This window comes from Microtus oregoni, unplaced genomic scaffold (genome assembly GCF_018167655.1).
Source record: "Microtus oregoni isolate MIOR12 unplaced genomic scaffold, Mior012 000006F_ref0000085, whole genome shotgun sequence".
Taxonomy (NCBI): Eukaryota; Metazoa; Chordata; class Mammalia; order Rodentia; family Cricetidae; genus Microtus; species Microtus oregoni.
In genome coordinates this window covers 57,925,888-57,953,562 of record NW_024543065.1, presented here as the reverse complement: position 1 = coordinate 57,953,562, position 27,675 = coordinate 57,925,888, and the positions used below count along the sequence as shown (strand labels likewise).

The 27,675-nt window shown below is 44.9% G+C and overlaps 1 protein-coding gene across 6 annotated transcripts; it reads right to left on the bottom strand.

Annotated features, from left to right (window-relative positions):
* Window positions 1-305: 305 nt before the first annotated feature.
* Znf382 (zinc finger protein 382) lies at window positions 306-14,237 on the bottom strand. Of its 6 annotated transcripts, XM_041654237.1 has the most exons (6): window positions 14,015-14,237; window positions 10,898-10,971; window positions 5,857-5,983; window positions 5,158-5,250; window positions 1,053-2,390; window positions 306-962 (listed from the first exon to the last, which is right to left on the bottom strand). In XM_041654237.1, the coding sequence occupies exons 1-6, from the start codon at window positions 14,067-14,069 to the stop codon at window positions 955-957; spliced, it is 1,695 nt and encodes a 564-aa protein (XP_041510171.1). In that variant the 5' UTR covers window positions 14,070-14,237; the 3' UTR covers window positions 306-954. The 6 variants fall into 6 exon arrangements, with proteins under 6 accessions (XP_041510171.1, XP_041510168.1, XP_041510169.1 ...); XM_041654234.1 differs by having other exon boundaries at window positions 306-2,390; XM_041654235.1 differs by having other exon boundaries at window positions 306-2,387.
* Window positions 14,238-27,675: the final 13,438 nt, after the last annotated feature.

The window sequence follows — 27,675 nt, the reverse complement described above, 5'->3', positions numbered from 1 at the left end:
ATGCAGCCTCATGAATGCCTGGCGCCTGCAGAAGCCAGAGGAGAGCACTGGACCCTCTGAGCCGCAGTTAGAGCTGTTGTGAGTCACCAAGTGGGTGCTGGGAACGAAACCTGAGTCTTCTGCAAGCCTTTCAACCACTGAACCACCGCTCGAGTCCAGAATCCTGTCATTTGAACCTCTGTCATACTGGGGATATTTGTAGTTATTTTTCTTCTGAGTAATTATTTGGTAGTATCTACCAAAGCTGACCGAATCCTAAGACACAGCAATTCCATCCCATGAATACACAGAAAAGTGCATACGTGTACATCTTTATTATGACCCTAAGCAGTAAACAAAGTAGAAGTCCATCGAGAGCAGAATGGGTAAAAGTGATATGCTTATATAATGGAATTCTATACAGAATACAAACCTTCTGCCGCATGCACTCATGACTGGACTCAGAGATGACGAGTGAATGGAGCCGAGTGAACAATCTGTTTTATATCAAGGTTTATAATGTGGAAGACCCAATTACAATGTTACAGGTTGAACTGTGGTTAACATGGAGGAGGTAACAATTTTTACTTCATACAGACAAGCTGCATTTGGACAGTGGTCTATTACTGATTTACAAGAAATCCATGTATCTCATGATATGGGAAATAAGCAAATCTGAATGGTTACAACAGTTCATCAGAGGTCAGTTTAGTCTGCTGAACCCAGGAATACAAAAACGAAGCCTTTATTTTCCATTTTTGGTCATTTCATTTATCCAGTGGTATTTGTATGTGTGACATACTTGTATTGTTAACAAGCAGCAATTGTAGGGAATCGAACTTGAAAGCACTCCGTACCAGAAAAATCTGCAGGGCTTGGTGGCGCAGCACTCGGGAGGCAGAGGCAGGCGGCTCGCTGAGTCTGGTCTATGTACCAAGTTCCGGGCCAGCCAAGGCTACATCGTGAGACTCTGTCTCAAAAACCTAAAAAGCAAATAGAAAAATAAAATCAGAGCACTCACTGAATGTTCTCTGCCCTGTGAGTTTTCTGGTGGGCAATGAGGTTTGACTTACAACTGAAGAATTTCCCACACGCCTTACACTCGTAGGGTTTTTCTCCCGTGTGGGTTTTCTGATGGCGAATGAGGTTGGATTTCCGACTGAAGGCCTTTCCACACTGGGCGCAGCCGTTGGACTTCTCTCCTGTGTGTATTCTGTAGTGCACAGTGAGGATCGCTTTCTGGCGGAAGGACTTCCCACAGTCAGTGCAGATGTAGGGCTTCTCCCCGGTGTGGATTCTCTGATGGAGGGTGAGAGTCGTCTTCTGGCAGAAGGACTTGCCGCAGTCGGTACAGATGTACGGCTTCTCTCCGGTGTGCGTCCTCTGGTGGACGGTGAGGGTTGTCTTCTGGATGAAGGCCTTCCCACACTCTGTGCACTGGTAGGGCTTCTCCCCTGTGTGAGTTCTCTGGTGGTCGACGAGGTAGGACTTCTTTCTAAAGGCACTGCCACACTGAGCGCATTCGTAGGCTTTCTCGCCCGTGTGTGTTTTGTGGTGTCTGGTGAGGGTTGCCTTCTGCCGGAAGGACTTCCCACAGTCCAAACAAAGATAGGGTTTCCCCTCTATATGTGTCTTTTCATGAAGCGTCAGGGCTGTCTTCTGGCGGAAGGCTTTCCCACACTGGCTGCAAATATAGGGCTTCTCTCCCGTGTGGATGCGCTGGTGCTCGATGAGGTAGGACTTCCTCCGAAAGCTGTTCCCACAGTAAGGACACTGGAAGGGCTTCTCCATTTGAGATCTGGGGTGCATAATAAAAACGGACTTTCTGCAGAAGAATTTCCCGTACTTGTTGTATGCAGAGGACTTCTTTTCCAGAAGATTATGTGGATGAACACCAAGGTCTGGCTTTTCTACGAAAGCCATTTCGTCTCTACTGTAGTTGAGGCTTCCGTCTCCTCTGTGAGCTCTGTTATTTGGAAACACCATTCCTCTCGTAAAGAAGGAACTGTCATAGTCATTACATCCAAATGGCTGCTCTGAAAGCTGGGTGTTCTGCTGCTGAGCCGGCTGTTTGGAACTCAGGGCCCTTTCCGCTGGTTTGTGCAGAGTGGCTACAGGGTGAGCTTTCTCATGCCTGCAATTCGGGATCGATTTCTCCCATCCACCGTCACCCAACTTCTGTCTTACAGGGGTTATGTCTCTATTAATGAATTCTGAAATATTTTTCAAAACTTTCCCATCAGGGTTATATTCAAGTAGTGTTTTGGAAATAATATGGTTCCTGTCTAGTGTAAGTGTTTTCCCATAAATGTTACTTCTCTCCTTAATGAGTTTCCTGTGGTTGATGATTACAATGGATTTAGAATGCTTGTCTTGGCAGTCTTTGAACTTCACCAAAACATCTTCATCTTCTAGAAGAGAATATAATTAATTAGCAATACTTTAAGTCTATATATGTACATATATATATAATAGATGTGGTATATATACATATATATAATAAATCTTTTTGTTTTTGAGACAAGGTCTCATGTAGATGTTGATCTTGAACTTGACATGTATCCAAAGGTGGGTGACTTTGATTTCACACACACACACACACACACACACACACACACACACACACAATGCATACATGGAAAGCTAAGATTAAAGACGTGTCACCACTACAAGAGTGAAGACAAACACATCAGGATACCAGTACAAAACTGATGGAATGAGAGTCTCATAGCTGGGCATGCTGGTATCTACCTCTAAGTAAGGAAATGTGGGTGATTTCTAGTCTTCATTCTAGGTTCTGTTACGAGAAGGGGTAAACTCCCTGGCTCCCTTGATCTGAAAGCATTTTTTCTTAGCTCTTTCTAACCCTGTCTTAGGGTCACCACTGCTCTGACAAAACACCATGCCCAAAGCAACCTGGGTTGGAGAGGGTTTGTTTGGCGCACACTTCCACAGCACTGTTCATCACCAAAGGAAGTCAGGACAGGAACTCACACAGGGCAGGAACCTGGAGGCAGGAGCTGATGCGGAGGCCGTGGCAGAGTGCTGCTTACTGGCTTGCTCAGCCTGCTTTCTTACAGAACCCAGGACCACCAGCCCAGGGCTGGCACCACCCACCACGGGTTGGGCCTGCTCCCATCAGTCCTGAATTAAGAAAAGCCTTACAGGCTTGTGTACAGCCCAGTCTTACGGAGATATTGTCTTGATTGCAGCTCCCTCCTCGCTGGTGACTTGAGTTTGTGTCAAGTCGACATTACACTACCCAGCATCTCAAACTCACTATGCACCCAAAGATGACCTGGAAGTTAGTTTTTAGAATTATACTTATTTACTTTTGTGTGCGCATGCACCTGAGTGCATATTTGCACATGGAAATCAGAGGACAATTTGTGGGAACTGGTTCTCTCCTTCCACCATGGAGACCTGGGAGATGAATTCAGGTCCTCAGGCTTAACAGCCCCTGCACGACCTCGCCCACCCCCACCCCCTCCTTTCCCATCCTCTGTTTTGTCTTCAATTCCCTCGACTCCACTGCTATGTCCCCCTTCACTTCTCTGCCTTTTCATACCGCTATTCATCCATGCAAGAACCCGCTCTCTACTCCAGCTGCTCCAGGCGACTTCAGGCTCCCTAAGCCTGCGGGGGACACTTAAAGAACTCAGGATCCCCAAAAGAATTCTTGGGCTAAGAAGAAATAGCTTTTCAGAAACAGTTTTCAAAACGGTGGGTCCTAGAGAAGACAGCCTCATCCGGCTCCTAGGATCGCACGGTGAAAGGAACTGCACTGGTCCATCATATGTGAGTGCCCTGGGTTCCCTACCTAGCACTTGACAGACACTTTTCACATAACCGAGCAGGTATCTGCCATCCAGGAAGGATGGGCACAGTACTGCACTGTACTGGTTCCTGCCACCATCTTCAGAGCGAAACCTGTGAGGTCACTGTGTGTTTATGCTTGCCAGTGTTTGCATCATCCTCACACACATGAACACGCATGCACACACACACCCCCCTAAGGAAATGAAAACACTAGTTTGAAAACATAAATAAAATGTTTTTACTTCAAAAGTGCATTTTATGAGGGTGGGGTAGGCACACACGTTTGTGTGGGTGTGAGTGAGCACACGCGCGTGTGTGTGTCTGAGTGCAGGCCAGAGTCTGAAACTGGTGTCTTTCTGAGCTGCTTTCTATCTCATTTTGTAAGGCAAACAAACAAAAACCACAAAAGACTAAACATCAAAAACCATGTATGAATCTTTCAACTATGAAGTTGGATAAAGAAAATGATCTAGCCGGGCGGTGGTGGCGCACGCCTTTAATCCCAGCACTCGGGAGGCAGAGGCAGGTGGATCTCTGTGAGTTCGAGACCAGCCTGGTCTACAAGAGCTAGTTCCAGGACAGGCTCCAAAACCACAGAGAAACCCCGTCTCGAAAAACCAAAAAAAAAAAAAAAATGATCTAGAATAGATAAAACTAATTCTAGTAAAATCCAAAACTTAGTGGGAGAAAATGCATCATAATAGATTTGATGGGAATGACGGAGTTAATAGAAATACTCTTTATCTTGCCTGGGGCTTGGAATACATGGTCTGCACATCTGTCAGATCTGAAGAGCTATGTGGCAGTCTCTACATAACAATGAATTCTTGGTAAGAGAGCAGGAGTCAATATTTCTCCCTTCCTCCCTCCCTTCCTTTCTTTTTAATGGCTCTTTGAGACAGGGTTTCTCTGTGTAGCCCTGGCTGTCCTGGAACTCACTCTGTAGACCAGGCTGGCCTCAAACTCAGAGATCTGCCTGGCCCTGCCTCCCGAGTGAGGGGTTAAAGGTGAGTGTCACCCCCGCCTGGCAGGGTTTCAGTTTTGTGATATGACTGGAGTCTGACACAATGAGGATGTGGTGCATGCCACTGAACCGGGTGCTTGAGTCGCTAAAGACGGCAAACTGCACCTTACTGCAGTTCTGAAGTTGATCCCCCCGACATTCAAAGCCGTCAGACGCTGAGATCAGCGCCTAGAGATCTGTTGTTTGGGCTTTAGCAGTTGTGTGACCACTCCCACTGGACCCTTGTTTTCCTGCGAAGCATCAGAGACCAAACCCAGCTCCTTGCGTGTCTCAGGTGCACCAGCACCAAGCTATGTCTTCATCCATCCCACACAAGTTTTCTATCTATGACTTACCTAGACAGCTTTGATTTGGAAAAACTCTCTCTGCCCATAGCTCTTCTCCTTGCTCCAACTTGCGGATCATATCAGGCTTTGTTATGTGAAATCCTGACGATGAAGAAAAAGAAAGGAAGGAAGGGAGGGAGGGAGGGCAAAAAGAAAAGTGAGACTTGATCTAAACTGCTGGGACTCCAAACTACTGAGAAAAACACAACCTCAGGGTGGTACATGGGGTATAAGTTAATGTCCTACCAGTTAGTAATCATATATTCTGGGACTGGAAAGATGGCTCAGCAGATAAAAATACTGGCTGCTCTTCCAGAGGACCCAGGTTCAATTCTCAGCACCCACGTGGCAGCTCACAACCTTCCTTAACTCCAGTTCCAGGGGACCTGACGCCTCTTCTGGCCTCTGCAGGCATCAAGCACACACATGGTTCACACATACACATCCAGGCAAAACACTCACATACATTAAATAAAAATCTTTAAAAACTGTCTATCGGGCCAGACATGGTGGTGCATACCTTTAATCCAGCAGAGGCAGGAGGATCTACCTAGCATCGAGAGACCCTGTCTCTAAAACAAAATAGTCTATTTTGCTAACTAAAAGAGAGTCACTCTGGGCAGAGGAGATGTCTGTTAGTGATGTGCTTGCTGTTCAAGCGTGAGGGCCTGATTTCGGAATTCCTAAAAGGACATGAGAGACACTTACCCACAGAGACGAAATGGCAGTAGTTTTCCAACATCACATCCCTGTAGAGGGCCTTCTGAGCAGGGTCCAGGTGCTGCCACTCCTCCTGGGTGAAGTCCACGGTCACGTCCTTGAAGGACACGGGTCCCTGTAAGGGCACACTGTAGCAGTTCATCCTGAAGTTACTGGAAATGGGGTAGAATTAAATGCTAGGGGCTCGTCTGGGAATGATCACTGGGTGAACTAGTTTTTAAAAATTCTATCTTTTAAAAAGATGTTTATTTTGAGGTTGTTTTTTTGTTTATTTTATGTGTAGAAGTATTTACCTGGATATAGTATGTGTACCACATAGAGGCAGTGTCTGAGGAGGCCAGAAGAGGATGTTAGGTCCCCTGGAACTGGAGTTACACACTGTGAACCCCTACACGAGTGCTGGAACTGAACAAAGCCCTCCACAAGAGCAGCAAGTGATCTTTCTTGAAGGAAGGAGGTTTGAGACTAATCTCTCTATGTAGTTCTGACTGTCTTGGAATTCACTGTATAGACCAGGCTGGCCCTGCCTCTCTGCCTCTGAATACTGGGATTAAAGGTGTGTGCCACCAATCTGACATCAGCAACCAGTACTCTTAATCCCTGGACTACCTCTCCAGCCCCTTAATTGTGCTGTTTGTGCCTCTCTGCCCCTCTCTGCCCCCCCCTTCTCTTTCTCTCTCTCTCTCTCCCAGACACACACACTCTCTGTCTCTCACACACACACTCACACACACAGACACACATCTACACACACACAAACACACACACACACTTTCTAAAAATACATCCAGTAATATTGACTTTTTATTTTACATGTGGAAGTTTCTTTTTTTTTAATATTTATTTATTATATACACAATATTCTGTCTGTATGTATGCCTGCAGGCCAGAAGAGGGCACCAGACCTCATTACAGATGGTTGTTAGCCACCATGTGGTTGCTGGGAATTGAACTCAGGACCTCCAGCCCCCAGTAATATTGACTTTTATCTCATATTAAAAATACAAATAATTGGGGCTGGAGAGATGGCTCAGAAGTTAAGAGCATTGCCTGCTCTACCAAAGGTTCTGAGTTCAATTCCCAGCAACCACATGGTGGCTCCCAACCATCTGTAATGAGACCTGCTGCCTTCCTTGCCAGCAGTACATTGTATGCTTAATAAATAAATCTTTAAAAAAAAACAGCAAAAGAGACAGCATCTTAGGAAAGAGTTTTGGAGATGAAAAAAGCAAAGGCTACAGGAAGGCAGGCCGTGAGTGCGTCACGGAGTAATACTGGACCACTTTCCTTGAAAGTGACCTTAAAAATGAGAGACGGCTCAGTGGTCAAGAGTACTCGCTGCTCTTTCAGAGGACCTGGGTTGGTTCCCAGCACCCACATTAGGAAGTTCCCAGCTGCCGTTAAATGCAGTTCCAGACACTCCAGGTCCTTCCCCTGCCTTCCCAGAGCACACATGGTGCACATGCGTGACTCACACACGCACACACACAAATTAAAATAACCAAATTTTAAAAATGGACTCAACAGGGCACTGTGACACATTTAAGCCCAGCACTTGGATGGCAGAGGCATCTGTGAGTTAAAAGCTATCCTGGTCTACAGAGCGAGTTCCAGGACAGCCAATGCTACATGAAAGATCCTGTCTCAAAAAACTAACAAAAAAATCTTAATAGTAAAAAATGGACTTGATCACATTTTCAAGATATTCATTGTTATTGATAAACCATCAGCAGGCATGAGTGGCAGTTAACACAGTTAATCACAACCACTCTTGAATGTACTGTTAGTATTTTTTTCCTTTCCAATACATGATCTTGTATAGTCTACTGGAGTGCACACAGGCCTGACCACAAAGTGGACTGGAGAGAGCTCTCTTCTAGAAGACGAGTTTGGGTCCCAGCACCACATCTGGAGGCTAAACTACCTCTAATCCCAGCCCAAGGGGATTTGCTGGCCTCTTCTGGCTTTAATGAGTACCCACATTAATGTACACACACACACACACACACACACACACACACACACACACACGAATATAAAATGAACATGAAGAAACATAATACACATTATATGGTAACATTCCTTAAAAACAAAGAAAGAAACAAACCAGAGTCTGACTTAGGATCTCCCACCTCAGCTTCCCTGAAGCTGGCTGGAGGTGTGTGCCACCATGCTGAAGTTAGTATTCCTCAAGTCTGGAGAAGGCTGAGGATGTGCTAGGTGGGGAAGACCATTAGGTAACCACTGCTGGAGATTACGTGCAGAGACCAGGGGGCTGATGAAGGACCACTGGTTTCCACATGGCGGGGTTAGAGAAAAGTGGTTATAGAGTCTGTAGAAGGAAGAGGACAGGCGCAGCCCTCGGGATTTTGCATAGGTAGTAAGTGTGTGAGGGCTGGGGGTGGGAAGGTGGGAGAGGAGCTGAGTATAATAGTGCATGTCTACAATCCCGGGACTCAGGAAGCAGATGCGGGATGCTGCAAGTTCAAGGCCAGCCTCGGCTATGCAGCGAGTTCCAGATCACTAGCACTATACAATGAAACCCTGTCTCAAAACAAACAACAAAAAAGAAAGCAAAGCAAAGCAGGAAACAGGAAATAACAATCTGGACCACAGGTCATAAAGGAACTGACGAGCATGGAATGGATAGGTGCTGACAGCTATGGGGTCGTTTGTTTCTGAGACAGAGTCTCACGTATTCCAGGTGAGCCTCAGACCTGTCATGTAGCTGAGGATGAACTACGGATCCTCCTCTCCCCACCTTTAGAACGTTAAGATTGTAGACCTGTGCCACCATGCCCAGGTGCTGTGGTGATGTGGACTGAGCCCGAAGCTCCATGCCCAGGTGCTGTGGACTGAGCCCGGAGCCATGCCCAGGTGCTGTGGTGCTGGGGACTGAGCCCGGAGCCATGCCCAGGTGCTGTGGTGCTGGGGACTGAGCCCGGAGCTCCATGCCCAGGTGCTGTGGTGCTGGGGACTGAGCCTGGAGCTCCATGCCCAGGTGCTGTGGTGATGTGGATTGAGCCCGGAGCTCCATGCCCAGGTGCTGTGGTGCTGGGGACTGAGCCCGGAGCCATGCCCAGGTGCTGTGGTGCTGGGGACTGAGCCCGGAGCCATGCCCAGGTGCTGTGGTGCTGGGGACTGAGCCCGGAGCTCCATGCCCAGGTGCTGTGGTGCTGGGGACTGAGCCCGGAGCTCCATGCCCAGGTGCTGTGGACTGAGCCCAGAGCTCCATGCCCAGGTGCTGTGGTGCTGGGGACTGAGCCCGGAGCTCCATGCCCAGGTGCTGTGGTGATGTGGACTGAGGCTGGAGCCATGCCCAGGTGCTGTGGTGCTGGGGACTGAGCCCAGAGCTCCACGCATGTGCTGTGCAAACACTGCCGACTGAGCTACACTCCCAGTCCCTGCATGTTGAACACATGCTTCTGATGTTCTGTCCAGACAGACCTCTAGCATGGACAGAGGGGTCTGAGAGTCACAGAACCTGTGAATCCAAAGCGATTCTGACTGTGTATACAGAAAAAGAGGATGCAAAAAAGTGAACCAATTGAAACTTGGGGAAAACCAACACTTTAAAGGTTGGAAGAGGAGGAGTATTATGAAAGAAGATAGAAAACAGGACAAGGACCAAGGTACTGCCTTTGATTCAAGGACAAACAACTTCAAGAATGACTAGCAATACATTTTCTTCTCCTGCAAGTGAATGCAAAATTTTAGGAGACAGATAAAAGACACTAATAAATCTGTAATAGCATTGACTACTGGCGGGTGGTGGTGGCACACACCTTTAATCCCAGCGCTCGAAAGGCAGAGGCAGGCGGATCTCTGTGAGATTGAGGCCAGCCTGGGCTACAGGATGAGTACCAGGACAGGCTCCAAGACCCTGTGTCAAACAAAAACCAAAAAGTGTCGAATACTGAACAGGTTTCCCCTGGCAGGTCATAGTTGGTAGACATTTTGGACAGACAAGAATCAGAAAATTAGACAGGAGGAACTAGGGAGATGGCTCAGTATGTAAGAACACTTATTGCTCTTACAGAGGACCTGGGTTCAGTTTCCAGCATCCGCATGGAGTCTAATACCTGTTTTTAACTCCAGTTCCAAAGGATAGACACCTTCTGACCTCCAAGGGCACCAGGCACACACACGGTACACACACAAACACCCAGACAAAACATTCCTTTAGAAATCTAAACTGAGTGATGGTGGCACACGCCTTTAATCCCAGCACAGAGGCAGAGACAGAGGCAGGCGGATCTCTGTGAGTTCAAGGCAGCCTGGTCTACAGAGTGAGTTCCAGGACAGTCAGAACTAAAATCTTAAAAACATTGTCTTTTACAAGCCTCACTTTGGAACCCCGCCACGAATCAGGATCCTCTTACCTGTCACCCTCGTGCCGGGATCACGTGCATCACCATGGCCAGCTTTGTAACCTCCGTTTTCCGTACCACTTCATATTCAAATGTCTACCCGGAAACCCTCACATACAGGACATCTTCCCATAAACTAACCACGTGATCTAACAATTTCACCCCCACCCATGTCTGCTTCTTGGGCACTCACAACTTAGAGCTCAAGTCAGTGTCAGGATAAAATGGGTTCATTCAAGTACAATAATTTATTTCTCTCAAAATCAAGACATTTTCGTTACAGCAGTACTGCTGTAAGGAGATGGACAAAGGGTCAGCGAGCAATGTAACGAGCCAGTCTGTGAACAGTGGCCATAAACAGAAGGTATACCTAGGGAAGGCTCAAGTTCATCTGACTGGAATTTGGTACCGGCCTTGGAATCGGGGAGGCAGGTGAGCCATCTAGAGAAGACTACTTGAGAAGGCACCCCCCTTCAGCACTACAGACAGTGTCACATGTCTCTCCAGCCCAGACCTTAACTAGAGACCCTGGCCCTAACTGAAAATGTTTCATGGCAGCAAATCCTAACATCCAGGCAGCAGAAACGACATTGCTAAGCAAATGTTCCTATTTCCTGAAACAAAAAACAACAACAACAACAAAAAAGGAAGTATCTCACCTTAGACATGGCTTTTAGATTCGTGAGAGATGAGCCTCGTCGTCTGGGCTCCTCTTTTGGAAGAGGAAAGAGTCCTATGAAGGCAAAGATGGAGGTTCGTGAGGAGCCAGGAAAAAAGCACGCTCCAATTAGATCTCCCAGAATAACTCGATTAGATCCGCATACATTTCCAGTGTTTCTGCACATGCCTTCTCTGAGTGCACTTCCAAAACCCGGGACAAAGGTCTGTGTAGGAGTAAACAAGTCCTGCATTCTCTCCCAAACCAGAAACCTCGTCTCTTGCTGAGCTAGGAAGGATTCCGTGGAAGCTGCTGCAGCTTGCAAATGCAGTGTTCTGTTCTGACTAGGGACACAGCCCTTGACAGCACAAGCAAGACTCTGAGTACTGTGCTCGGCACTGCCCAAGCCACAGCTTCTTCACGACCTGCGCAGTCACCAGCAGTACCTGACAGTCCCTTCCCCAGCCCAGATGGATGCAGATGAGAAGCCCCGAGTCTTTATCAGATCTGCACTGCCATCTGAAGGGATCTATTTCTTACTGTGATCAGCTTCCTTTACCACGTTTACCATTTCCCCTGTCTTGTAATGATGTCTGGTTTTCCTAATTGGTTGGCTCCACCTTCTGATTTTTTTCCCTCGTGTTCTATCACTGAACTATATTCTCAGATCCTATTTTCTGCTTAAGATGCAAATCGTTTTGAGAGTCAAATAACTTTTATTAGTTTCGTGTCTTTGGCTTTCATTGTGAAAATCTCCTGTAAACTGTTTAGCTGTGTTTTATATTGTATAACTGATGTCTCCTCAACTAAGAGTAAATGCCATTTTTTTTTTAAATTTTCAAAACAGGGTTACTCTGTGTAGCCTTGGCTGTCCTGGAACTCACTCTGAGCCTCTGTCTCCCAAGTGCTGGGATCAAAGGTCTGCACCACCACTGCCAGGCAAGTAAATGCCACCTTCATTACATATTAAACTTCTTTACATGTTTCAAAAGATCGGGTCATGTTGTGTGATCTTTTACTCTTCTGCTCACCACCCAGTTCTCAAATAAATCTTACATGGAGGCTTATTCTTAGTCATGAATGCCCAGCCTTAGCTTGGCTTGTTTCTTTGAAGCGTGTTTGGAGGTTCTAGCAGGGGAGACAGCTATTCGTGTACCCTTGACCAAAGACTGGTCCTCCTCTTCCGCTGAGTGTGCAGCTCCAGGGGGGGACACACAAGGGGTGGCAATGGAGGAAGGCGGCACCCGCCTAGCCAGCCAGATCAGCTGAATCAACCCTGGCGATCAATGGGGTGACAGATGTCGCAGTCAGATCACCCTCACATCCAGCTTGCCTTGTTTCTTGACAGCTTTTCTTAACTAATTAACCTGTCTACCTTTTGTTTCTGCTTTTACCTTTCTCTTACTTTTGTATATCTTATTTCCACTCTTACTCCGTGGCTGGCCTGACATCCTCTTCTCCTTGTTCTCTTTTGCTCCTGATTCTCCATGTTTGTTTATCCTCTCTGCCTCCAGCCCCACCTATCCTTGCTCCTGCCTCACTATTGACCGTTCATCTCTTTGTTAGGACCATGAGGTGTTTTAGACAGGCACAGCAGCGGAAACAAAAGTCACACACCTGAAAATAATATTCCCCAACATGGTCATGTATTACATTTCCCCACAGGCAGAAAATATCTGGATTTTCTATTCCCATTTTATCTCCTTATTGATTTCTTTGTATCATACTATTTCAGAAGCATAGTTAGCGGCTGGAGAATGGCTCAGTGGTTAAGAGCACTTGCTGCTCTTGCAGAGGCCGCAGGCTCAGTTCCCAGCACCCACATGGTAGCTCAAAGACACTGGTTAACTCTAGTTCCAGTGGGGATAACCTCTTAAGACCGCCGTGGGCATCAGGCACACACGGTGCAATACATTCATGCAGGCAAAACACTCATGTACATGAAAACAAATCTTTAAAAAGCATAGGTATATAAGCATATATTGTTAAATAAACAATACTTATTACTAATACTTAATTCTAGAAGTAAATACTGCACAACATGTTTTAGTAGTATAGATATGGACACAGAAAAGAAACTGGCCACTCTTGCCATTTTGCAGGCTCCCATTTGGCTAAGTCTGGAGTGCAGACTGCTCCGGTGGAGTTCTGGTTGGCAGAGGTACTTTCATTACCAGGACAAGGCTGGTCTTAGAAGTAAAAGTGTGCTAACTATTTTCATAGTTTTCAGGAGCAGAAGAATCCACTTACACAAATATGCAGAAAGTGGTAGCTACAAGCAGAAAGTGCTACCCCTCCAGCAGGCTCCCAAGCAACACCGTTCATTTTAACATCACGCTGGGCTTCGCCACTGTGGATTATGAAAATCTTACCTATTCCTTTCCAACATGAATGCCATCATATTTGCTAAGCTCCTACTTAGAAATTCATGAGGCAGGCTTGCTGGCTACTAATCTGATAACTGAATAGTAGGTAACTTCCAGGCACACATCACCTGGAAGCCCAACAGCTGGAATACATCTCTGTCTTTAAAAAAAAAATTACACGTGTGGTGATACAGCATTCCTCAATCATTGAAGTATCAAGGGTACTACAGACATAAAACCATGAGGAACAACAGAAGAACGCACACATGCGCTTAGTGAGAGCCTTTCAAACATCCTTCAGAAACCCACCAAACTACAGATTCCCATGTCATTCGTGACCACAGAACGTGGTACAATTCCAGGCAAAGTCACTCACAATCACGTTCACAGATCACTTTCAATTATCCTGTCTCAAGTACGAGTCACACCTAATCTAAAAATAGAGGCGTGGCGCAGTAATCCTAAGCAAGTCTCCATCATCCATGTTTCACACATCCAAGGAGATCGCACTGGTTTCCCCACCAAAAAAAAAAAAAAAAAGGGAGACAAACCCCAACTTGCGCCCTACATCCTCACAGGCAACGATCGTACTGCCCAGGGTCCTGCTCCCAGCCACTGAGCTTCCTTGCACTTAAACACGCAAAGTACCCCTGCGCCCTTGGGTCACCAGCAGTCATCCTCAGGGTCACGCCCACGGACCACGCCCGAGGCCCTGTGCTGAGGCTCAGAGTGTCCGGGTCCCGCTTCCTTACCCCCCAAATTACCAGGCCCGGCTCGGCCTCCCGGTCTCCTCCCCGGCCTCCCCATCTGGATTCGCTCTCTCTGTCGCTCTCGGGATCCGGAGCATCCATCCACTGCGATCCTCAGCTTCTTCAGACGCCCCAGGAGCCAGCAGCCTCACATCCCTGCCGCGGCTCAGCCGTCTGCGCCTGCGCACGCATCCCGGGGGTTCGCACTCCCAGGAGCCTCTGGGGCAGCCCGTTAGATGCTGGGGCGCCTGTCTCTCTCCCTGCGCCTGAACCTCTGTCTTCTTGGCTGGGCCTGAATGGCTTCCACCCCGACCTCAGGCCGGCCCTGGAAGCTCGGCTTCGGGGTCCCCTTCCTCTGCCGTGGACATCTTTTTTCTCTTTCTTTTCCCTGTGTGCTGAGTTGAGCTGACTCGGGTCCGAGTGGAAGTGGTTCTTCCGATTTCCTGGTACTTGGGACCCTGTGTGGGACTTTGGGACCTTGTGGCTGTCAGCTGCTCGTGGGAGTGCGTGGCTACCTCGGTGTGGGGTGTGCCCAGTGGGAGCGCTTGACTGGCTCTGATTAGGTGACTGAATGGGACCGGGCTCTTTGTGATAATGTCATACTGTGACCACTTGATCTCGTGACAGCGCTATGCATTGATCAATTTGGGCCCAATGTAGCCCCCATACCCATTCTTCTTAGTATGGTAGAATTTCATTTTAACAGTTCTAAGCTGAAAATTATGGGCAGGAGGTCCAGTTGAGAGACTGCGAGGTGTGGGCTGTGTTGCGTTCTCATTTCGGTCTGTACACATTGTCTCCCCCATCGGTAATACACAGAAAACATCCAGTGTTACTGGGGGGCGGCAGGAGTGCAGGGATGCCATCGAGAAGTGGTTTCTTGGAATGTGCGCACTGGGATTTCTGTCACTGCCTCTGTCATTTCGCCAGGTAGCCACAGAGAAATGGCTATTAAAAGGGAAGCTGATAGTTGGAACCTAGAATGAAGGTTCAGACTTAAATACCACAGCCTTGTGTTCAGGATGGAGCTCTTAGGAAGGGGATTTTCCCCCAAGGTAAAGTGTAAGAGAAGATGGAGTCTTGAGGTTCCAAGAATAGGATTCCAATGGCCATTTTAGAAGTCCTGTGGTATTTATTAATAATTTTCCAATGATTTAATCCAATATGGTGTATTGATTGGTCATTCAACAGAAAAAGGCAATGATAAAACTACATTCATTCTCTCTTTTAGATGAAACAATATTTAATCTGAAAGGAAAATTTAATCCCAATTGTATGTTTTTTGGAAGGAAAATCTTACTATCAGAAATGTGTTATATTGATGAAGTATGATTTCTTAAAAATGTACAAAACTTTGTAGCCTAATTTAATTTGTTTTTAGTACTGTACTCTGTCATATTTCCAACCTATTTCCTCAAAGTGTTCATAATAGATTTCTTTCCTAATTCTTTAGAAAAAAATGCTTTCAATGTAGATAGGTTTTACTATGTTTTTTTGAGGGGGTGTAATTAATAATCTCACTGAGGAAAATATTCCATACACAAGTTGACCTACATATTTCTATTTTAGCATTATATAAACGTCGTTAGGCACTGAAGTGCTTGCTGCACAGGCATGACCACCTGAGCTCATCCTAACGCTAGGAAACCTGGTATGGGATGGTACAGGCTTGTAATTTCAGTGCTGAAGAGGCAGGCAGGAATATCTTTGGGGTTCACAAGTCAGGGAGCCTAGCTGAGTCAGCAAGCCCCAGATTTCATGAAGGTGAACAGCCCAGACATGGGACACTCGAGGATGTCAGCCAGCAGCAGGCATATACAGATGTGACACACAGACACACACACACACACACACACACACAGAGAGAGAGAGAGAGAGAGAGAGAGAGAGAGAGAGAGAGAGAGAGAGAGTTGTTTTGATTGTTTTGAGATAGGTCTTGCTATTTAGCTCTCGATGACCTGGAACTCACTTGTAGACTACGCTGGCCTTGAACTTGCAGGGACGTGCCTGCCCTGCCTCCCAGGCCACAGGATTAAAGGCACCACCATTCCTGGCACATTTTTAAGAGGAAAAAATTGTTTTGGAGATGGAGGTCTCACTGTGTAGTCCTGGCTGACTGACATCTGCCTGGCTCTGCCTTTGGAGTGCTGGGATTAAGGGGAAGTGCCACTATACCCAGCAGGAATATTCATTATCAGTGATTTGGTATACATTGCCATTTTCTGTTTCCCCAACCTCCAAAATTCATGTGAATTACTTAAACAATACCTTGATAATTCTCAGTTGTAACTGGTTTTATTGTATTTCAGCGCATGTTGGGAGAAAAAGGGAGCACTAATGATATTCAAATGAAGCTTTTCAGTATTTACGTCTTTGGGAATTATATGTCAATTATTCATAATTACCAGGAGAACAGGCAGACGGTTATGTGAAGCAGTACCCAGTTATATGTTTTAAAATATTGTTTCAAAGATTAAATGACATCCACAGAATAATATTAATCTCCTCAAACCAAATTTCTTAGGAGATATCATTGTGTCAACAGCATTGTTGGTGCGGGAGAGATGGCTCAGGGGTTAAGGGCACTGGCTGTTCTTCCAGAGGACCTGGATTCAATTCCCAGCACCCACATGGCAGCTCACAGCTGTCTGTAACTCCAGTTCCAAGGACTCTGATGCCCTCTTTGGTCTCTTCAGGCACCAGAAACACAAGTAATACAGAGATATACCTCAAACCAAGCACCCATACTCATAAAAACAAATACAATTTAAAGGAAAATTACAGGTTAGCCAGGCAGTGGTGTTGGTACACACCTTTAGTTCCAGTACTTGGGAGGCAGAGGCAGATGGGTCTCTGTGAGTTAGGCTAGCCAGAACTAAATAGTAAGACCCTGTCTCAAACAAAAAGACAACCACACTGTCAAGATGGATTAATAATTTCTGCTAATAAGATGTTAGTTATTATAAATATGCATAAACATGAATTGAACAGGGAATAAGATTGATCTTTTGTTAATATTTTCTTTCATTTTTATTTGTTAATTTTGAGAGAAGATTGTGTAGCCCAGGCTGGCCTCAAACTGTCTTTGTAGCAGAGGCTAACTCCTGATCCTGCAGCATCTTATCCCAGCGCTGGGATAGTAGGTGTATGCTATCATGTCTCTGTTAATATTTTAAATTTGTTACCTAGTCAGCACCTTTTGGGGTTTGTTTTGTGTTTTGTGTATTTATTTTGTTTTATTGTTTTTCCCTCAAGACAGGGTTACTCTGTGTAGCCTTGATTGTCCTGGAACATGCTTTGTAGACCAGGCTGACCTACAACTCAGATATCAATCTGCCTCTGTCTCCTAAATGCTGGAACTAAAGGGTGAGCCACCATACCTTGTGTTAAGCAGCAATTTTTAATCTGTTGTTTTTTTAAAAATTGGGTTCTATTTAGGTTAAAATGTGGAAAAATCACAAGTATATTGGTGTGTTTGGGTTATCTATTTTTTTTTCTGTTTTTTACTACATATTCTTGGATGGCCTGGAACTTACTATGTCCACCAGGCTGTGGGGTATCCCTCAGAGAAGACTGCTCAGACATGGGTTTAAACCAATAGAAGTCCTTACTAGCTCACCCGTGAACTACACTGGTATTCAGGATCCCCATGGAGCCCTGAGTCTTTCTCAGGGTGAGCTTTGGGCTGACAGACTTCAGTTAACAAGAACAGTTAGCCAAAAGCAGAACTGCAGAAGCCAAACCACAAGACTAGCACATTTAGAGCCTTTCCTAGAACTATGGACTTTGATGGGTTAGCTCTTTGTTTTCATTTTGGCAAGGGGTGCCGTGTACATACTGAGTTTTACAGCCAAATAGAGTCAGTTGTGCTAAGGTCTGGGTCCTGTTACACTACAGCTTCTGACTCTTTTTTAAAAAGATTTATTTCTTTGTGTAGTTTATGTATATGGGTGTTTTGTATGTGCGTACTTCTGCACACCAGAAGAGAGCATCAGAAGCAATGACAGTACAGTTATAGATGTCTGTGAGCTGCAATGTGGGTGCTGGAAACTGAACTCAAAACTCCTGGAAGAGCAGACAGTGCTCTTGATGGCTGAGTCACCTTCCTGCCCTCCAGCTCCCGAGTACTGATCCTGCAGGTGTGCACCACCTACCAGGCAAGACTGTCTAATCTGCATTAGGAGGATCTCGTCAATGCACAAAGGTTATGACTCATTTTATTTGGATTATATGTTGTGGAATAATCTTTTTGTGCACCGTGAAGATGTGCTGCTCTCATTGTTAATAAAAGCTGATTGGCTGGGCTGGAGAGATGGCTCAGTGGTTAAGAGCATTGCCTGCTCTTCCAAAGGTCCTGAGTTCAATTCCCAGCAACCATATGGTGGCTCACAACCATCTGTAATGAAGTCTGGTGCCCTCTTCTGGCCTGCAGACATACACGCAGACAGAATATTGTACACATAATAAATAAATATAAAAAAAGTCATTGATTAAAAAAAAAGCTGATTGGCTGACAGCTAGGCAGGATTGCTGGAGCAGAGAGAATGCTGAGGAGAAGGGCAGAGTAGGGGGAGACCCCATGAGATTGTTGGGGCAGAGAGAATTCTGGGGAGAAGGGCAGAGTATGGGGGAGACGCCATGAGATTGTTGGGGCAGAGAGAATGCTGGGGAGAAGGGCAGAGTGTGGGGGAGACGCCATGAGATTGTTGGAGCAGAGAGAATGCTGGGGAGAAGGGCAGAGTGGGGGAGATGCAGAGTGAGAAGGCTGAACAGTACACAGATGAGGTAAACGAGCCTTGGGACAGCACAAAGATTAATAGAAATGGATTAATTTAAATTATAAGATTTAGCTAAAAGCAATCCTAAGCTATGAACCAAGCATTTACAGTTAATAATCAGCCTCAGTGTGGATATTTGGGAACTGGCTGTCAGGACAGTGAAGTCTGCCTACAATTATACACTTTAAAAAAATAAGTAGTGCTTGCCAACACACTTGCCAGGGTATCACCTAGGCTTTGGGACCGTTGATTCAATGTGTTGTCCTTATTCCCAAGACTCACACTATGACACTGCTGTCATTCTCAGAGCTCTTTCTTAAATTCCTTAAAAGTTACTGTTTATTTACATTTGAGTTGCGTCCAGTTTGCCTTTTCTGTTTCCTGTAAGTTCTAGTTTGACGACATGTATTTTCCTGTTTGCCAACCTGGAGCACAGGTATGAAACAAAGTGATCATCACAGTGTTGCAAGCTAAGTCCGTCAAAGAGTACACATGAACGCCTTTTAAAGCTCAAAAGAAAGTCTGTATTGCTGCCTGGTGGCTGCCGGGGGATGTGCCCAAATCATGAATCTCTGAGTCTTACAGCACTCTGTATTTAACGCACAAAACCACATGCTGATTGTCATACTTCAGTTAGCAAGAAGCAGAACAACAGAAGCCAGAAAGCAAGGTCAGTACATTTAGGGCCTTTCCTGGAACTATGGATCAGGTCTTTGATGGATTAGGTTGTTGCCACCACTTTGGCAAAAGTTGGGCCTATGTGCTGGGTTTGAAGGTCAGAACGGTGTCTTTAACATGGCATTGGTTGTGACACTTGAAAGGGACACTATTGAAAGCAGTGACTCGTTGTTGGAAACTGAGGACAATAGCAAACTTCTTGGTCTCAAAATCTCCATATTCAGAAGTGACTGCCAAGCTAAAGAAGACTGGCATACAGAGACCCGAAGGGGATGTCTGAATCAAATGGAATCAACTCTGACCGAAAGGCCACCCCCAGAGTCATGCATCCCTCAGGGCATGATGGCGAGAATGACCGTGAGTCTTCAGCTTTGACTTAAGCTGTGATCAATTTTAGAAAAGGTATAACAGCGAGAAAATGAACACTGAGAAATCTTTGATGTAGGTAACTGTGTAGGGTAAAAGGGACAACTGGAGCAGGAAACCAGCCAATCACTGAACACCCTAACTCTGAACCCAGAGCCAGTGAAAAACACTCCCTGGATCTGAGACTTGGACCAGGGAGGAAAACATTTTTATCCCTGAACCCAGGACTAAAGACACGTGCCCTACCTCTGACACTAGTGTCAAAGAAACACACTTTGTCCCTAGAATTAGAGCCAGTGAAAGAAATATGCCCTGGTCCTAAGATGAGAGTCAAAAGCTAAAAAGGACCAGTGAAAGAAACACAGATTGACCATGATGTCAGAGTCATCTCTGCCCCTGACCAGTTAAACTGACCAATACCTGAGCAGGGAAAAACCAACTAATCCCCTTCTCCCTGGGAAAACTCAGCCCCTAAGAAGTCCTACATAAGCATCTCCACCTGTTTAGTTAGAGGCTACCATTTATTCCTCCCTGGTAGAGGCAGCCACCCTCCTTAACTCCTTCTTCCCAAATACATCTCTTTCTCAAAAGAGTCTTTGGTGATGACCTTCATCCGTGTTGCAGACTAGAAGAACCTGGCTGGGTCATCCCTTAGGGGGCCTCAACAAGGCAGAGCAGAACAGAAGAACCTTGCTAGGAAGCTCTTTAAGAGGGCTGAGCAAGGCCAGGCAGGAAAAAGTAACAACTTTTCCCCCAGAGCCAGAGGAGATTGCTACATTTCTTCAGGGACTTCCCATTTAGTAGAGTGTCAGCAAAAGAAGAAACATCTTGAGCCGGAGAAGCAGAGAGCTCTGCTAGGATGTTCTCTTAAGGGTATAGAGCGTAACTCAGCTATAGTGGCTCTCCAGGAGAAGAGCAGGATCCCTACATCCTGCAAGGAGACCATTCCCCACTGCACCCCAGCTTCAGGTAGCCTGGCTTCCTGATAGTCAGGACACCTTTCCTCCAGAGTTGAGCTGTCCTATTGGGGCTCCACCCCCAGAGCTGTCCTATTGTGGCTCTAAGTATAGCCTGGCTTCCCGATAAGTCAGGATATCCGTGCCTCACTACTGTAACACATACCCCTACAAACTCACATGCTACACCTGAACAGTCACACTGGTATGAAACCTTGTAAGTACATGGAATGTTGTAATGCATTTAGTTGTGTGATAATCTTGGTGTACACTGTAAAATTCACAGTGACGAGGTCTATAAAGTAAGGAATACAGAAAAAAAATTCTCAAAGAGTTCATGATAGTGAGTGGGAAACTGTATGATTGTACATTCTGTGTGAAATCGTTGTTTTAAGATTTATTTTACGTATTGGCTTATTGCCTGCATATGTGTCTGTGTGCAGAAGCCAGAAGAGGCACTGGAATCATAGACAGTTGTGTCTCACCACGTAGGTGCTGGAATTCAAACCTACCTGGGTCCTCTGCTAGAGCGGCCAATCCTACTACCTTCTGAATCATTTCTCTAGCCCTGGGAAATTCTTTACATATATGCACAACTTGTTTGACATTAGAAAGTCCATGTACGACAAACGTCACAAATAAGTAAAATGTGACAGGGACTTTAGACTTCACCCCTTCCTTACTAAGCATCAGAGAACTCCTACTGGCAAGACGCCATTTAAATGTGTGCAGTGTTAGGCTTTTAGAATTAGCTTCCAGCTTGTTGAATATCAGATTTACACTGGTGGAAATCAAATCTCAAAGCCTGGGGCAAATGGTTGAGATGTCTACAAAACAGGAAAAAGTGACTTTGGCTTCCAGAGTCTCCTAGCATCCCACAGCCCCTACCCATTACAGACAGGGTCCTCCTGGCTTGATTTCCCCACCTCCTGCCCTGAATTTCTCCAGCCCAGGGCCTAGGATGCCCTTCCCCCAGCTGCTCTTCCCTATCTAATCCAGACATTTTAGTTACCCTGTTCCTTTTGTACCTCCTGGACGCTGCCCGTGGTTCCCCTCTCCCTTCCCCTCTCCTCACATGACCCAGTCTGGTCCTGTCCACTCTGGACTCTCCCAGATGTCCCTGCCTCTGGCTGTGCTCTCCCTTTTATCTACAATAAACTTTCTCCTCCACCATGCCTAGGGGCAGCCATGTCCTTCCCTTTTCACTTTTTTCATTCAGTGAGAATTTGTATACATATAAAGAATGTGGGAAGGCTTGGAGACTATAGAGAGCTTCCTCAACATCAGAGAATTCACACAATCAAAAACTCCGTGCATGTGAGTCCCGTGGAAAGGTATTTAGAAATAGTTCATCTTTGACTAGACATTAGAGAATACGTAATGTTGAGGAAGCCTGTAAATGTAAGGAATCTGGGAAAGCTTTTGAACTTACTCAACATCAGCAAATTCACAGTGGTCAGAAACAGCACGAATGTAAGAGATGTGGGGAAGTCTTTAAACTGCCTTCATCCCTTGTTTGGCATCATCAGATTCATAATGGTGAGAAACCTTCAGAAGGTGAGGTCTGTGGCAAGCATTTAGACGTACTTCAGCCCATACTGAACATTAGAGAATTCATACTAGAGAGAAACGTCGTGAGTGCACATGGGAAAGCCTTTAGACACAGCTCATCCTTTACAAAACATCCGAGGATTCACAGTGGTGAGAAACCCTGTGAAATTAGGGATGTGGGAATGCATTTAGTGTGGGCAAGCACCTTCCTTAAGATAAAACATATGTACTAAAGTAAATTGAGTACATTTAATTCACTCGAGTTAAATGAGCATATGAAGGCCTTTTATTTCTGTTTTTTATTGGGGAGACCCTGTACACACAAGAAATGATCAGAGACAGTGTCCGGACATTTAATTCAGGTGGTAGAGTGTTTGCCTACATACACTAGGCTTAACTATCACAAGCTCTGCATAACCCCAGCATGGTGGCATATACCTGTAGTTCCAGTGCTTGTGAGGTAGGGGCAGGATGATTAGGAGTTCAAGACCATCTTGGCTATATCATGAGTTGGAGGGCAGTCTGGGCTACATGAGACTCCATTTCTTTATTGAAAAAATCGAAAGATTCAGGGTCTATTTCTTTTTAAGAATTTATTAACAGACTTCATGACCACTCTATATTTAGAAATCGAATTGTTAAATCATAGGCAATAGTTTTTGTTGTTCTTTTTGTCTTGTTTTGTTTTTTTAAGACAGGATTTCTTTGTCTAGCTTTGGCTGTTCTGTAACTCACTCTGTAGCCCAATGCTGGCCTCAAACACACAGAGAACCACTTGCCTCTGCCTCCTAAGTGTTGGGATTAAAGGTATACACCACTGCCAGGCTTAATAAATAGTCCAGATACTGGAAAATCTTTCTTTTTCTATTAAATTCTTACTACTACTAATAGTGGTACTACTGTAAATGGACGTTTCCTGTCCTGACCACCCGGTCCCAAATAACCAACTCAGAGGCTGAATATGAATTATAAATGCTTGGTCAATAGCTCAGGCTTATTACTAACTAGCTCTTAAATTTTAAGTTAACCCATGTTTCTTATTTACGCTCTGCCATGTGGCAGTACCTTTATTAGTATGGCACATTCATCTCCTGCTCCCTCTGTGTCTGACTGGTGACTCCTGACTCTGACCTTTTCTTTCCTATCATCCTTAGTCTGCTTGTCCTGCCTATACTCCTCATCTGACTACTGGCCAATCAGTGTTTTATTTAGCCAATCCAGTGACAAATCTTTACAGTGTACAAGAGGATTATTATATAGCAAGCTACAGATATAGGATTGTTACTAATTGTCCATTTCTAAAATACTTGAAATATGTGTTTGCCTAATTATTACCAAATTAAAATTTTTATTATGAGTTTCAGATCTATGTGTTTTTGTTTGTTTGGGGGGTTATTGTTTTGAGGCAAGGTCTCATGTAACACACACTGACCTCAAACTCTATGAAGCTGAGGATTACTTTAAAAAATTGTGATGGTGAACATTATGTCCTAGGTTTACATTATTTGTTTAAGAAGTCTATAAAGCAAAACTGCCTCCAATATGAAGCTCCACTAGCACCAGGACAGTTGGCCTCCCAAAATGATAAGGGCCATTCTTGTCTTGTACAATTTTAAGGAAACTGTTAAAGAAACTGTCATTTATGCAAGATAATGGTCACAATGTTAACAATTTAACTGCATTTGCTTCTGTAAACAAAAGTTTGCTAGGTCAATATAAACCAGAACACCCACAAGACCTATGGCTGATATGGCTGATAAGGGCTTGTGGTTGTACTTAAGTATGATTGTACTTCGCTGAAGATATGTGCTTTGTGGGCAAATATAATGTAACCTTCTGATTGCAGGATGCATGCCTTTAGGTAAATGAAATGTAACCTTATGTTTCTTTGCCTTTATAAACCCCTTTGTGTGTCTCCGTGCTATATTGTGGGACTTTTTATGGCTCCATATTATATCCTGGGAATCCCAAATGTAGCCACAGCTGGTCAAAATTATTACTGGTCAAACTAGTGAATCTCTGAATCACCCCAGACCCATAACATCATGATCTTCCTACTTTTACCTCCCAAGTCCAAGTGTAGGATTACAGGTAGGTACCACCATGCCAAATGATATGTGTTATTTATAGGAACTAGCCTGGCTAGTTTTTATGTCAACTTGGCACAACAGTAGAATCATCAGAGAGGAGGGAACCTCTTTCGTGGGATATATTATACTTTATGAAAATGTATTACTGTGATTGGTGTAATAAAAAGCTGAATGGCGGCCAGGTGGTGGTGGCGCATGCCTTTAATCCCAGCACTTGGGAGGCAGAGGCAGGCGGATCTCTGTGAGTTCGAGGCCAGCCTGGTCTACAAGATCTAGTTCCAGGACAGGAACCAAAAGCTACAGAGAAACCCTGTCTCGAAAATCAAAAAAAAAAAAAAAAAAAAAAAAAAAAAAGCAAGCTGAATGGCCAAGAGCCAGCAAGAAATTAGGCGAGATTTCTAGGGAAAGAGAGGACTCTGGGAAAAAGAAGGATAGAGTTGCCAGGCAGGCATGGAGGAAGCAACATAGGCAGCATGGAGAGATGAGGTAAGGTGCCACGTGGCAAAATGTAGATTAAAATAAATGGGTTAATTGAAGTTATAAGAGCCAATGGGTGGGCTGGAGAGATGGCTCAGAGGTTAAGAGCACAGGCTGCTCTTCCAGAGGTCCTGAGTTCACAGCAACCACAGCTCACAACCATCTGTAATGAGATCTGGTGTCCTCTTCTGTACTGAAGGATACATGCAGGAAGAACTCTGTATACATAATAAACAAAAATATTTAAAAACAAACAAACCAAAAAAGAGCTAATGGGACAAGTCTAAGCTAAGACCAAGTTTTTATAATAAATAATAAGTCTCTGGATCATTATTTGTGAGTTGGCGGCCCAAAGAAAAATCTGACTACATATGGCATCCAATGTGGAAGCTCGAATATTCAAACATAGGGCCTGAGAAAGCTACGAAAAGTTGTGGACAAGGAGCTGGATTTGTATTCCTAATCCTGCAGTCTCTTAGGCAGGTGGGTGCTGGGTGGAGTATAGAGACCCAGCTCCTAGCTGGTGCCTGCAGGATGTAGCCAGGCGCCAGCACCATGCCTAACCTGAGCCATGCGGCAGTTGATGTACTCACTAGTAAATGGTTTTTAGACATAAAGCGAAGAAAACCAGCCTACAATTCACAATCCCAGAGAACCTAGACAACAATGAGTACTCTAAAAGAGACATACATGAATCTAATCTACATGGAAAGTAGAAAAAGACAAGATCTCCTGAGTAAATTGGGAGCATGGGTACCAATGGAGAGAGCTGAAGGGGAGGGGAGGGGAGAGGAAAGGAGGGGAGCAGAGAAAAATGTATAGCTCAATTAGAAAAGAAAAAAATATTTGTCTCACGTGGCCGGAGAACGCTGCAGGTGCGTAGTAAAGTTATTGTAAGCAGACATTTTCCCCTCACCTGTCAGCTTCCAAATAACCCACTCAGAGGATGAATACAAGTTATAAATGCTTGTTGATAGCCCGGGCTTGTTACTAGCTAACTCTTACACTTAAATTAACCCATATTTCTTGTCTATGCTTTGCCATGTGGCTCGGCACCTTTTCTCAGTCTGGCATGCTCATCTTGCTTCTCTGTGTACGCTGATGACTGTCTTAGATGCTGCTGATGTGGGAGTGTCATATAGCAATCTGTTGATTTCATTGGTTAAGTAATAAAGAAACTGCTTGGCCCTCATAGGTTAAAACATAGGTGGGTGGAGTAAACAGAACAGAATGCTGGGAGGAAGAGGAAGTAAGCTCAGAATCAACAGCTCTGCTCTCTGGAGCAGAGGCCATGCTCCCCTCTCAGGGGCAGACGCGAAGCTCCTACCCAGGATGAACATAGGCTAGAATCTTCCTGGTAAGCGCACCTTGGGGTGCTACACACATTATTAGAAATGGGCTAGTCCAGGTGTGAGAATTAGCAGAGAAGAGGCTAGATATAATGGGCCAAGCAGTGTTTAAATGAATACAATTTGTGTGTTGTTATTTCAGGGCATAAGCTAGCCAAGCGGCCAGGAGCCGGGCTGTGGGAAGAGGCCTGCAGCTCTCACAACACACTGCCCTTCTTCATCCTAGAATTCTCCTAGTCTGGCTTTCTCACCTAATCTTATCCTGTCTGGTTATAGGCCAGTCAGCTTCTCTATTAAACCAATCACAGTGACATATCCACACAGTGTAAAGGAATATTCCACAGCATGGTTGAAGAGGACGCTTAAAAGAAATCCCACACTAGCTCAGAATTGAGAATAATAGAGGGTTATTTATTTAGGGATAGACTCACAAATCACAATCCTTTGCCAGAATGGAGAACAGCAACCCAGTATCTCAGCCGGAAAAGAGGCCGAATGCATGCTTTACATGGGCATAAATAGTATATGAGGCCACGCCCCAGTGGGCGGGTAACTTAAAGGCTACTGGCAGTAGGAATTCCTACAGCATGGTACATTTGAAAATGTGTTTATATACTGAATAAAAGAAAATAGGTATAGACAGTCATAGAAAAAAACAAAATAGTTAAAAAACCTTAAAGTCTTTAAAGAAAGAATAACGTATGTAAAAATAGTAAGTCATACAAAGTTGGGAAATACACAGCCAGTATGGACCCCATATGGTGCTTCGTTGACTTTGAATTTTTTGGAAGCTAATAACAGAGAATGACAGCTGCCAAGAGATAATGGACTGTGGAAGGGACTGCTGAATTAAACCAGCCTATATACTCTAGGGATGGCTTGGCTTTGCAATAGAAGTTGGGAAATGTGTTGCACTGGGAGAATGGTTAAACCTTTATTTCCACAGGAAATGAAAAGCTATGGATTCCTTCAAAGTTAATAAAGATCAGATTTGACCAGAGGAGACCTCCTGAAAATCTTGACTATAGATATGAGAAAAGAAACAAAGAAAGATTAGAGGACAGGTGATGTATAAACTGATCCCTCTGCTATGGTGACAGTGCTGAGAATGGACGAAATATGATAAATCTTGTTGGCCAGAGTCCTCACGACTCATTATCACTTGTCATCCTTTCATATGACATGGATAGAGGTTTGATTGTACAGCCCAAGCTAACTTATAAAGTTGACAAATGTCTTTTATCTGCTCAAACATAAAACAAAAAAAAAATCATCTTTAGCTGACTTGTATGTATGCCACACATTCCATACCTGCGTTAATGCATATATGGATGTTATCTTTAAAAGTTTGTGTGTTTTCAGAAAAAAGAACCAGACACCAATAAAACAAGTAGCCCAGGTGATCCGGCCTCTCAGGAT

Coding starts and splice junctions, on each gene's coding strand:
- Znf382 (XM_041654234.1), bottom strand. CDS start 14,069: ATGGGGAGGCCGGGGAGGAGACCGGGAGGCCGAGCCGGGCCTGGTAAT. Junction 10,972..14,014: donor CGGGCCTGGTAATTTGGGGG/GTAAGGAAGCGG, acceptor TTGCCTTCATAG/GACTCTTTCCTCTTCCAAAA. Junction 5,984..10,897: donor ATCTAAAAGCCATGTCTAAG/GTGAGATACTTC, acceptor GTGCCCTTACAG/GGACCCGTGTCCTTCAAGGA.